The sequence below is a fragment of the Balaenoptera borealis genome (genome assembly GCF_965194805.1).
Source record: "Balaenoptera borealis genome assembly, chromosome: 19".
NCBI lineage: Eukaryota > Metazoa > Chordata > Mammalia > Artiodactyla > Balaenopteridae > Balaenoptera > Balaenoptera borealis.
The window spans coordinates 700,094-713,152 of record NC_138878.1 but is presented as its reverse complement, the minus strand read 5'-3'; the positions used below and the strand labels follow the sequence as shown (position 1 = coordinate 713,152).

At 50.8% G+C, this 13,059-nt stretch overlaps 2 protein-coding genes across 2 annotated transcripts in view; one reads left to right on the top strand and one right to left on the bottom strand.

Moving 5' to 3' along the window:
* Positions 1-157: 157 nt before the first annotated feature.
* On the bottom strand, positions 158-4,726 carry SLC22A31 (solute carrier family 22 member 31; the record flags this gene model as incomplete). The annotated part of the gene is given in 13 exon segments (XM_082370208.1): positions 158-730; positions 732-1,066; positions 1,434-1,472; positions 1,475-1,647; positions 1,759-1,784; positions 1,788-1,867; positions 1,967-2,112; positions 2,298-2,299; positions 2,303-2,466; positions 2,752-2,906; positions 2,996-3,126; positions 3,691-3,827; positions 4,246-4,726. Coding segments are annotated over 13 exon segments (2,304 nt in total). The 3' UTR covers positions 158-295.
* Positions 4,727-4,966: 240 nt separating this feature from the next.
* Positions 4,967-13,059, top strand: part of LOC309617691 (uncharacterized protein) — a gene marked incomplete at its 5' end in the record, with an annotated part of 45,578 nt that continues 37,485 nt past the window's right edge. The window contains 2 exons of the mRNA XM_082370207.1: positions 4,967-5,018; positions 5,069-5,662. Of these exons, the coding sequence (XP_082226333.1) occupies positions 4,967-5,018; positions 5,069-5,662 (646 nt within the window). The remainder of the gene's footprint in view (positions 5,019-5,068; positions 5,663-13,059) is intronic.

The window sequence follows — 13,059 nt, the reverse complement described above, 5'->3', positions numbered from 1 at the left end:
ACCAGAGCTGCAGCAGTGGGCTGGCCCCAGCTGCCCCCCAAGGGGGTGGGGGCAGTGGGAGGGGCTGCGGATGCCTGGTTGTGAGGGGGAGGTGGACACCAGAAGCCCCCTTCAGCCAAGAGTGCGGCCTGAGGGAAGAACCAGCGAGGGGGCCAAGTTCCATGGACGCCTTTATGCTCCCCACGTGGAGGGGGAACCAGGGCCCCCGGCAGAGAGGCCCTCTTCCCACCGCCCTCCCGTTCCTTCCCGAGACCCATCTGCCTGTACTGGCGGGTGGCGTGTCTCTGCAGCCTGGTCACCCCTCCTGGACCAGCTGTGTCCCGGCCCTGGGGAGGGAGGCTGGCAGCAGGGGCAGGTGGGCCTGGCGGGGGCGGCCCCAGAGGCGCGGGGAGCGGCGCAGGCGGTCGGCGTCCTGCAGCGACTGGGGCAGCGCGCGGCCGCGTCTCTCGGACAGCAGCAGGACGCACGGCAGGGCGAGGACGGCAGAGAACGTGAAGGCCACGTGTTGCAGGAAGAAGCCGTGCCGGCCATGCGTGTCGGTGAGCAGGGCGGCCGCCTGGCCCAGGAACCCAGCTCCCAGCACCAGGCCCAGCCTGGCACCCCTGCAAGTGGGGGCGGTGGGACATGGCCCAGCGGGGCACCCGGCGCTCCTGGGCTGGATGGCCCTTAGCGGGCCCCAGGAAAACACCTGCAAAATCTGGGGGGGTAGGTGCCCTGGATCAAGCGTTGTCCTTTCCATTAGAAAACTGAAAGTGGATTTTCCCCCTGGAATCTGATCCTCTCTGGGGGCTCTCACTTCCGACCACCCCCTCCTCCACTCCTGAGCTGATATGCAGACACTTCTGTGGCCATTGTCCCCCTCGCCACCCAGGAAGAGACGCCCGAACTCTGGTCCCGAGGGCACGGACCTGGGGAGTGTGGGGAGCGCGGGGTGCACAGGCGGGGCCCTGCATCCTGCTCACGGTGGGGGAGAGCTCGGCTGAAAAGAGGCTGCTGAGGGCGGACACCGCCTGGGAGGCCAGGAGCCCCAGGACAGAGGCGCACAGCACCGTCCAGCCAGGCAGGCCTGGGGAGGAGGAGAGGGCGCCCACGCGGCCCACACTCCCTCCCTCCCCTCCCCAGCGTCTCAGGGACCCGGGCCTCCCCAGCCTTCCACCTCTGCTCCTGCACTTGGGGTCAGTGGTTGCAGGCTGCCCCCCGTCCAAACCGAGCCCTTATGTTAAGCCCCTTCACGTAGAGTCTTTTTGGCCCTCACCTCTTTGGGCCTCAGTTTCCCCGGCTGCACACTGGGGAGGTGGGTGGGGAGAGAAGAACTGCAGCCTCATCCGAATGCCTCGTGCCCTGTGCCTGCCTCTCCGGGATCCCCACCACCACTGGGCAAACCCCCAGCCACACGTGACAACTCTGCCAGCCTGCAGGGCCCCCGCACTCACACTGGGCCCCTGCAAGGAGCAGCAGGGATGCCAGGCCAGGATCAAGGTGCCCAGCAGCAGGTCTGGGCGGCGCCCCCAGAGGTCTGCTGTCAGGAGCAGCAAGACGGTGGCCGCTGCCTCCAGGCTGGCCTCCAGGAAGTAGGGCCAATAGAAGGCGGGGTCACGCGTGGCCAGGTTGCGCAGGAAGCTGGCGCTGATACTCCCGCCGATCAGCCTGGGAGGCACGGCAAAGCTGCAGGCCCAGCCAGAGCCGGGGACTCTCACCCCAGGGGGACGGCAAAGATCCCTCCCTCCCCTTCGCCCACCCACACCCTCCCTTCCTCACGAACTGAAGCCCAGGATGAGTCCGTGTCACCAGACGACGCGGGTATGCCGGAGTTCCGGGGCCGAGCGGTGCCGGGGCTGGGGGCTCCCTGCACACAGCACGTCCAGCTCTGGGGCCCCGGGGACATAATGGGGCATGAATGAGGGGGTGACACCTCTCCTCCCTCCTCCAGCACCCAGGTCTCCCTTCTCCCTGGCTGGTCCATTACCCGTAGCCAGGGAGCTCTCCTTCTCCGAGCTGTCCTTGGGGTCCACACCGCTGGCTTCCACAGAGCGCCACAAGATCTTCCTGGCTCGGGCCAGCTGCCCTGTGGTCAGCAGCCAGCAGGGAGACTCGGGGAACAGGGCTGGAAACCTGCGGGGTTTGGGGGAGGATGCCAAGGGACCTCCCGGTAGAGAAGGACCCAGGGGCGAAGCACAGCGCATGGCTCTGTGTGTCCCTGTGTCCCTGTCCCCTGCCCATCTTCCTGGTGCTGCATGGAGGTCAGAGGGAAGCAACACACGTGGCCTCCACAGTGGATGTGAACCCCTCTCACTTACCCTCAAAAGAACAGCAGGAGTCCCGTTGCCAGGGCGCTCAGCCCCTGCGGAAGGCGCCAGCCCTCCAGGAGCAGGGCCAGGCCGGGCCGCGGCAGCATGCCCGCCACAGAGAAGAGGCCGGCCCCCGTGGAGAACGCCAGGCGGTGCGGGGCGTCACACAGCTCCAGGCCTGGGCAGACACAGACGGCCTGAGGCCCAGGCCTCTCGGGAGGGCTGCTCTGTCCAGGGCTGTGGGGATCAGTCGCTGGCCTGCCCAGGGCCTGGACATCTGAGGCCAACGCGCTGCTCGCTCTGGCACCCGGGCCTGCGCACAGAAAGCAGAGCCCGCAGAGCACACGGTTCCCCGCCCACCTTCTGGGGAAGGGCCCTCAACTGGAGCGCCAGAAAGGCACCCTCCGGCGGGTCAGAGGCCTAGCCTGAGTGGGCGCCCCCCAGAGCCCCCCACGGTACTCACGAGCCACATGGAGGGCGAGGGAGGCCCCTGCTAAGGCCCCCCCACGAAGCAGCCGCAAAACCAGCAGGGCAGGAAAGCCAGTGGCCAGGGCCTTGCTGGCCCCCAGGCCCGTGGCCAGCACCAGAGAGCCCACAAACACAGCCTGGCAGCCAAACCTAGTGGGCAGCGGGGGACACACGTGGATTTGGGTCAGGAGGGCTCAGGGGAGGGCTGCCAGGGCAGAAGGGAAGGGGCAGTGCCTCACCCGTCACAGCCTGGGCCCAGGAGGACACAGCCCAGCAACCAGCCCAGGAGGTGGTCCACCTGCTCCAGTGGCACCTTCCAGCCGTCCTCACACACGAGGTTCCACTGTAGGGGACACCAGTCACCTGTCAGCTAGCCAGGACCCCTACCCCCGCTGGAGTTCCCAGAATGTCACGCTGGAAGGGACCCTAGGTATCCTGTTCCGATTCCTCCCTGGAGACAAGGGGAAACAGGCAGAGAGAGGCAAGGGACTTGCTCAGGGTCACACAGTGTGGCCTCCTGACCCTGGTGGTCTTCACGTGGACCTAGACAATTCCTGGTCTGTGCCCCCAGTGGGTAAAGGCCTGGAGTCCCCAGGACACCTGCATGGAGCCCCAAGTCTGGTTTCTCCTTTGCTCTGGACGGGGTTGCACCCGCCTTTCTCCAGCCATCACTCTGCTGCCAGGCTGGCCCCAGGGCCTCTCCCGCCCCTCCCCTCGCCTGTGCACTTCAAGAGCCACTCCCGGAACAGGCTGTAGGGCCATGCTCACCGGCTTTTCCTGGCCAAGGGCCCTTGACCTCAGCTTTGCACCTCCCAGCCTACTCTGTGTCTTCTCCTCAAGCTTAACACACTCTTTTGGGTCACACTACGTCAGAGTTTTTATTTTAAAATCCGACTACTTGTGAAAGCTGGTGGGCGAGGATCCATCACTACACCGAACAGGTGGCCAGAAGGAGGAAGCCCAGCCGGTTCAGGGCCCCAGATGGGCCTGGCAGGGATGTGGCAACCCTGTCCAAGTTTCCACCCGGGGCCCCTTCTCCCAGGGGCAGGGGGTGGGGCTGCGGGGCAGAGGCTGCCAAGAGGAAGGCAGGGTGGGCTGGCCTGGCCAGAGGGTGGGGACGGAGGCCCCGTTACCCGCTTTGCTCCTGGAGCCCTGGGATGCGCCCTTGCTGTCCCTGCCCCTAGGCCAGCCTGCACACACCTTACAGGTGGGAGGTCTGCTCTTCAAAAACGGAACTGACCCAATCACTCTCTTGATTCAAAGTCTTGGGAGCCCAGTCTGGACACCTGCATAGCCCAAAGTCACAGATTGCTAGAATGTTAATGGCACCGAAGGGAACTCCAGGCCCTGCTGACCGCTGGGGACCTACCTGCTCAAACCTTCAGCTTACTACCGCCTCCCTCCCGGACTGCCTGCCCACCTTGGCAGCCCCCAGCCTCACACTCTGCCTTTAGGCCCGGCACCCTGCCTACTTAGACACCTGCTGCACCGTCAGACAGGAGGGGGCTGACCCCCCCGCAATCGAAAGCCCCAGTACCACAGACCCGGTCGATCAAGGGCCGAAGAGCGAGGCGGCACCGGAGGAGGGGGAACAGAGGAAGGGCGCTGAGGGCAGGGGGACGGAGGGAGGGGGAGAAAGAGCAGGGAAGCAGAGGACGAGGCGGGGGACGGAGGAGCAGGTGCAGAAGACCTGGGTGACCGGGCAGCGCGTAGTGCCAGTTGCGCGTGCAGGACCGCGTGCCGTTGGGGCGGACGCGGGGCGCGGGCTGGGGGTAGCTCAGCGGCAGGCAGGGGCCGGGGGCGAGCGCGGGGTCCGGCCCGCAGCGCTTCGCGGGCAGCGCGGTGAGCAGCAGCTCCGAGCCCAGCGCCAACCCCAGCGCCACGCACGGCAGCCACGAGGCGGCGGCCAGCAGGCACCGGGACCGGCCGAAGCCGCCCGCCGCGCGCAGCACCCGCGCCCCCAGCTCCATCCCAGGGCTCTGCACTCTGGTTGCTGGCGGGGCGGGGGCTGAGAGGGATGGTACCAGCGGGGCGGGGCCTGAGAGGGCGAGGCCCCATAGGGGCGGTGTCTGCGCTCTGGAGGCCGGCGGAGCGGGGGCCTGGGCGGGGCCCGGAGAGAGGCGGGGCCGGAGAGGGGCGGTGTCGGCGGGGCGGAGCCCTGGAGGGCAAAGCAGGCCGCTGGGCGGGGCCTGGGCCGAGGAGCGGGGCGGATGGGGTGTGGCCTGGAGCGGGCGGGGGGCGGGGCCATCGAGGGCCGGGCAGGTGAGGGGCCTGGCCGTGGACGCGGGGGCGTGGTCAGCGAGGCGTCCTAGCACGGAGCGTGGCCTGGGGGCGCGGCCGCCGGGGCGCTTTGGAGCGCGCGAGGTCCGCGCGGCGTCGGAGCGGGAAGGAGGTCGGGAGGCAGCGCCCCGGTCGCCCCCGCGGACCCCGGGCTGACGCTCCCTCAGGCGGCTCGGGGCCTGGAGAGGTCGGGGAACGTGAGGGGTTCGCGGCCGGATACTTGCAGGACCCTGTGCCGGCCTCGGGCCAGGCCTGCGGAGCGCGGGCCACCACTGCTCCCCGGCGGCCGGCCGCGGCGCTGCAGCCAGGGAGGGAGCGCCCCCGGCCGTCCAGCTCGGACCGTCCAGCTCGAACCCTAACCCGTCCAGCTCCCGTCGTCCTCCGGGGACCGTCCTGCGTGGCCACCGGTCTGCAGCCCCGGCGGAGCGTGGTGTCCGGAAAGGAGAGGCCCCACTCGGTGCTGCGCGTCCTCAGAAGTTTGAGGGTTATCGTAGGGTTATTCGGCAAAACGAGCTTCCAAGTTACTTCATCCCGCGCTGGTCCTCCTGTGAGCTTGGCTCGGAATACGCTGCACTTCGGCTTAGCCGACACCGTCACCCTGGAGGGTCTTCCATCCCAGGAACAAGGTAAGTCGCGTTTGTTTTTCACTTTTCTTTTTCGCAGGGAGGAAAGTTAAAATAGGTCCTATAGATTATGCTTAATTTTTTTTTAATTGAAGAAAAATTCACATAACATGAAACTAACCATTTAAGGTACTACCACCACCTTTATCAAGTTCCAGCATATTATCATCACCACGGGAGAAAACCTGGTACCCATTAAGTAATGATTAAGTAATCACTCCCTAGTCCTCCTTCTTCAGCCACCTGGCAACCGCCAGCCATACAACACGTGGCCTTTGGGATCTGGCTTCTTTCACTTAGAATAATGTTTTCAGGGTTCACCCACATTGTAGTAGGTGTCAGGACTAAATTCTCTTTTATGGCTGAATAATGTTCCATTATATAGATATGTCACATTTTGCTTATCCATTCATCTGCTGATGGGCATTTAGGTTGCTTCCACTACTTGCCTATTGTGACTAGTGTTGCTGTGAACACTTGTGTACAAGTGTTTGACTCCCTATTTTCAGTTCCTTTGGGTGTATACCTAGGAGTGGAATTGCTGGGTCATGTGGTGAGTCTGTGTTTAATTTTTTGAGGACTCACCAAGCCATTTTCCACAGTGGTTGCCTATTTTGCATTCCCATTAGCAATATATGAGGGTTCCAGTTTCTCCGCCTCCTCGCCAACACCTGTTTTCTCTTAAAAAAAACAAAAACCAAAAAAACCCAGAACTAGCCCCATCCTGGTTGGTGTGCAATATCTCACTGAGGTGTGTGTTTGTTTTTTTGTTTTTTGCCACGCAGAAAGGCTTGTGGGATTGCAGTTCCCCTAACAGGGATCGAACCCGGGCCCTAACGGTGAAAGCTTACTCAGGTTTTGATTTGCATTTTCCTAATGGCTAGTGATGTTGGACATTTTTTCATGTGCTTGTTGGATGTGTGTTTGTCTTTGGAGAAATCACTGTTCAAATCCTTTGCCCATTTTTTACTTGGGTTGCATGCCTTTTTGTTGTTCAGTTGTAAGAATTCTTTACGTATTCTGGATACTAGACATCATTAGATATATGATGTGCAAATTTTTTCTCCCATCCTGTAGGTTGTCTTTTCACTTTCTTGATTGTGTCCTTTGATGCACAAAAGTTTTTAATGCTGATGAGTTTCAATTAATTTTTCTTTATGCTCATGCTTGTAGTGTCACATGTAAGAAACCATTACCAAATTCAAGATCATGAAGGTTTACACCTATGTTTCCTTCTAATCGTTTTATAGTTTCAGCTCTTAGATTTAAGGCTTTGATCCAATTTGAGTTAATTTTTTTTTTAAATTAGAGTGTGATTTCTTTTTTTTATTTTACTTTTAAAGATTTATTTATTGATTGATTAATTGATTGATTGATTGCTATGTTGGATCTTCGTTTCTGTGCTAGGGCTTTCTCTAGTTGCGGCAAGCGGGGGCCACTCTTCATCGCGGTGCGCGGGCCTCTCACTGTCGCGGCCTCTCTCGTTGCGGAGCACAGGCTCCAGATGCGCAGGCTCAGTAGTTGTGGCTCACGGGCCTAGTTGCTCCGCAGCATGTGGGATCCTCCCAGACCAGGGCTGGAACCCGTGTCCCCTGCATTAGCAGGCAGACTCTCAACCACTGTGCCACCAGGGAAGCCCTGAGTTAATTTTTATATGGATGTGATAAGGGTTCAACTTCATTGTTTTGCATGTGGATATCCAGATTTCCCAGCACCATTTGTTGAAAGGCCTATTCTTTCCCCATTGAATTGTGTTGGCACCCTTGATGAAACCAGTTGTACGGTTAATATCTGGACTCTCAATTTTATTCCAGTGATCCCTATGTCTGACCTCATGCCAGAAGCATAATGTCTTGAAAACTGGAGCTTTGTAGTATGTTTTGAAATTGAGAGGTGTGGGTCCTCCAACTCTGTTCTTTTTTAAGATTGTTTCGACTCTTTGACTGTTTTTCACTAGCAACTCTATATGAATTTTAGGATCACTTTTTCTATTTCTGCAGAAAAGAATGTTGGGATTTTAGTAGGGATTGTGTTGAATCTGTAGAATGCTTGGGGAATATTGCCATCTTAACAGTATTAAGTTTCACAAGATGTCTTTCCATTTATTTAAGTCATCTTTAATGTCTTTCAGAAGGGTTTTGTGGTTTGGGGTATACAGATCTTGGACTTGATTGAATTTATTCCTAAGTATTTTATTATTTTTGATGCTATTGTAAGTGAGGTTATCTTATAAATTTCCTTTTCAGATTGTTCATTGCTAGTGTATAGAAGTACAAGTCATTAAAAAAATACTGATCTGGTATCCTACAATTTTGCTGAACTTCTTTATTAGGACTTTCTACATACGACATCAAGTCATCTGCAAATAGAGATAGTTTTACTTCTTCCTGTCTAATTTGAATGCCTTTTATTTCTTTCTCTGACTAGAACTTTTACTATAATATTGAATAGAAGTGGTGAAAATGGACCTCCTTGTCTTGTTCCAGATTTTAGAGGAAGAATTTTCAGTCTTTCATCACTGATTATTATATGAGCTTTGGGTATTTGGGATACTAGCTTGGGGCCTGCTGAGGTATACTCCTTCTATTCCTTGTTTTTCTTTTAAGATTTATTATTTATTTTATTAATTTTTGGTTGCGTCTGTTTTTAGTTGCGGCACGTGGGATCTTCGTTGAGGCTTACAGGATCTTTCGTTGTGGCGCGTGGGCTCTTCGTTGTAGTGTGCGGGCTTCTCTCTAGTTGTGCTGTGCGGATTTTGTCTCCTCTAGTTGTGGCGCCTGGGCACCAGGGTGCGTGGGCTCTATAGTTTGCGGCAGGCAGGCTCTCTAGTTGAGGCGCTCGAGCTCAGTAGTTGTGGTGCACGGGCTTAGTTTCCCCACAGCATGTGGTATATTAGTTCCCTGACTAGGGATCGAACCTGCGTCCCCTGCATTGGAAGGCGGATTCTTTACCGCTGGACCACCAGGGAAGTCCCTATTCCTGGTTTTAAAACGTTTTATCATGAAATGATGCTGAATTTTATCGAATGCTTTTTCTGCATTAATTGAGATGATCATTTGGTATTTTTTTCCCTTCCTTCTATTCATGTGGTGTATTACATTGATTGATTTTTGTGTGTGGAACCACCCTTCTAATTCCTCAGATAAATCCTGCATGATCATGGTGTGTAATCATTTTAATGTGCTGCTGGATTCAGCTTGCTAGTATTTCCTTTCTTTTTTGAAAAATATTTTATTGATTTATAGCTGATTTACAATGTTGTGTTAGTTTCGGGTGTACAGCAAAGTGTTTCAGTTATACCTATACATATATCCACTCTTTTTCAAATTCTTTTCTCATAGAGATTATCACAGAATATTGAGTAGTGGTCCCTGTGCTATACAGTACGTTCTTGTTGGTTATTTAATATATAGTAGTGTGTGTATGTTAATCCTAAGCTCCTGATTTATCCCCCCGCCCCGTTTCCCCTTTGGCAACCATAAATTTGTTTCCGATATCTGTAAGTTCATTTCTGTTTTGTAAATAAGTTCATTTGTATCATTTTTAAAAATCAGATTCCACATATGAGTGATATTTGCTAGTATTTTCTTGAGAATATTTGCATCTGTATTCATAAAATACTGGTCTATAGTTTTTTTCTTTGGTGTCTTTGTCTGACTTTGGAATCAGGATTATGCTATCCTCATAACTTAGGGCATGTCCAATAACTTCAGAGGTGTTCCTTTCTCTTCTGCTTTTTGCAAGAGTTTGGAGTGGATTAGTGTTAATTCCTTAATGTTTGGTGGAATTCACCTGTGAAGCCATCTGTTCCTGGGCTTTCTTTCTTGGGATGTTTTTGATTACTGACTCAATCTCTTTATTTCTTACAGATCTATTCTTATTTCTTCTTGGGTCAGTTTGGGTAATTTGTGTGTTTCTAGGTATCTGTCCACTTCATATAGGTTTTCTAATATACTGCCGTTGTTGTATAACCTCTTCTTATTTCTGCAAAACCCATAGTAATGTCCCCTTGTTCACTACTGATGATAGTAATTTGAGTCTTCTCTTTTTTCTTAGCCTACATAAAGAATTGTCCACTTTATTGATCTTTTCAAAGAACCAGCTTGTTTTGCTGATTCTGTTGATTATTTCATGTATCTCCACTCCAATCTTTATCCTTTAAACTAAACCCAAAGCCTCACTTCTAGTGGCTTTGGGTTTAGTTTTCTCTTCTTTTTCTTGTTCCTTAAGGTGTGAAGTTGGGTTATTGATTTCATTGTTTTTTGTGTAGCAGGCATTTACGTCTATAAGTTTCCCTTGGAGTACTGTATTCACTGCATCCTATAAGTTTTTCATTTTCTGTAGTCTCCAAGAATTTCCAAAATTTCCTTTGCGATTTCTTCTTTGACTCATTGGTTATTTAAGAGTGTGTTCTTTAATTTCCACGTGTTTGGAATTTTCCACTTTCCTTTCTGTTACTGATTTCTAGCTTCATTCCAATGTGGTCAGAGAAGATCATTTGTGTTATTTCAGTCTTTTCAAATTTACTGGGACTTGTTTCATGGCCTAGTGAGTTATCTATTCTTGAGAATGTTCCATGTACACATGAGAAGAATGTTTATTCTGCTGTTGTTGGGTGAAATGTTCTGTGTATGTCTGTTAGATCTAACTAGTTTATAGTGTTCAAGTCCTCCATTTCCATACTGAATTTCTGTCCCGTTGTTCCATCCATTATGAAAGTGGGGAATTGATGTTTCCAACTGTTGTTGTAGAACTATCTATTTCTCCCTTCAATTCTGTCGGTTTTTAGATCATACGTTTTGGTGTATGTAATTTGGTGTGTATATGTGTGTATATGTTTATAATTTTTATATCTCCTTGATGGAGGTATATATATAATCTTAAAAAATCAATATATAATGTCTTCCATTGATTCTTGTAACAAATCAATATATAATGTCTTTCATTGATTCTTGTAACAATTTTTAAGTTACATTCTATTTTGTCTGATATTAGTATAGCCACCCCAGCTCTCTTTTGGATTTACTTCTACATTTATTGTTTTATGTATGTCCTCTGTGTGTGTGATTTTTTGTTTTTGTTGTTCCTTAGTTCTTCCATTACTGTCTGCTTTTGTATTTACTTAATTTTTTTAAGCATACCATCTTGATTCCATTTTCTTTTTCCATATGTTTTTTAGTTATTTGTTTGTGGTTACCTTGGGGATTACAGTTAACATCTTATGACAACCTAGGTTAAACTTATTTAAATAATACCATTTAAATGGCATTTAATAATACCATTTTTGTATTATATAAATAATACCAGTTAGTTTCAATAATATACAAACACCCTGCTCCTGTATATCTCTGTCCCTCCTTTATTTTTTAAATTATTTTTAAAATTAATTAATTAATTTGTTTGTTTGGTTTTTTTTGGCTGTGTTGGGTCTTTGTTGCTGTGTGTGGGCTTTCTCTAGTTTCAGCGAGCGGGGGCTACTCTTCGTTGTGGTGTCCGGGCTTCTCATTGTCGTGGCTTCTCTTGTTGCAGAACACGGGCTCTAGGTGCATGGGGTTCAGTAGTTGTGGCATGCAGGCTTTACTAGTTGTGGCTCACAGGCTCTACAATGCAGGCTTAGTAGTTGTGGCGCACGGGCTTAGTTGCTCCACGGCATGTGGGATCTTCCTGGGCCAGGGATTGAACCCGTGTCCCCTGCATTGGCAGGCGGATTCTTAACCACTGCGCCACCAGGGAAGCCCCTCTGTCCCTCCTTTAGATTGTTATTTTCACAGATTACATCTTTATATATTGTGTTCAAAGATTTATAATGATTATTGTGTGCATTTGTCTCTTAAATAATATTAGAAAAAGTGGAGTTACAAACCAAAGTTCAATAATAGTGGCTTTTATGCTTACCTATGAATTTACGTTTACTATTTGCTGTTGACTGAATTGTGTCCCCCAAAATTCATGTGTTGAAGCCCCAACCCGCAATGGGATGGTATTTGGAGGTGGAGCCTTTGGGGGTGATTAGGTATTGAGGTAGAGCTCTCAGGATGTGATTAGTGCTCTTAATAAGAAGAGACACAAGAGAGATCTCTTTCTCTCGCTCCACCATGTGAGGACACAACAAGAAATTGGCCTTTTGCAAGCCTGGAAGAGGACCCTCACCAATCTGCTAGCACTTTGATCTCAGGCTTCCCAGCCTCCAGAACTGAGAGGAGTAAATGTTGTTTAAGCCCCTCAGCCTGTGATAAAATGTTGTGGCATCCGAGTTGACTAAGACAGTGGTGTTCCTTATTTTACTTATGGCTTTGAATCACAGTCTAGCATCCTTTCATTTCACCGTGAAGGACTCCTTTAACATTTCTGTAGAGCAGGTCTGCTGGCAGTGAACTATTCCAGCTTTTGTTTATCTGGAAGTGTCTTAATTTCTCTTTCATTCTTTTTTTTTGGTTTATCAATATATTTTTTATTGAAGTATAGTTGACTTACAGTGTTGTGTTAATTTCTGCTGTACAGCAAAGTGATTCAGTTTTATATATATATATATATATATATATATATATATATACACACACACATTTTTTAATATTCTTTTGCACTATGGTTTATCACAGGATATTGAGTATAGTTCTCTGTGCTATACATGAGGAACATGTTGTTTATCCATTCTGTATATAAAAGCTTACATCTGCTCACCCCAACCTCCCACTCCATCCCTCCCCCAAACCCCTCCCCTTTGGCAAACACCAGTCTGTTCTCTGTGTCCGTGATTCTGTTTCTGTTTCATAGATAGGTTCGTTTGTGTCATATTTTAGATTCCATATATAAGTGATATCATATGGTATTTGTTTTTCTCTTTCTGATCTATTTCACTTAGTATGATAATCTTTAGTTGCATCCATGTTGCTGCAAATGGCATTATTTTGTTCTTTTTTTTTTTACAGCTGAGTAATATTGCATTGTATATATGTACCACATCTTCTGTTCATCTGTTGGTGGACATTTTGGTTGTTTCTGTGTCTTGGCTATTGTAACTAGTGCTGCAGTGAACGTTGGGGTGCATGTATCTTTTCAAATTATAGTTTTCTCTGGATATATGGCCAGGAGTGGGATTGCTAGATCATATGGTAATTCTATTTTTAGTTTTCTGAGGAACCTTCATACTGTTTTCCACAGTGGCTGCACCAACTTACATTCCCACCAACAGTGTAGGAGGATTCACTTTCCTCCACACCATCTCCAGCATTTATTATTTGTAGACTTTTTAATGATGGCCATTCTGACTGGTGTGAGGTGGTACCTCGTAGTTTTGATTTGCATTTCTCTAATCATTAGCAATGTTGAGCATCTTTTCACGTGCCTATTGGCCATCTGTATTTCTTCTTTGGAGAAATGTCTATTTAGGTCTTCTGCCC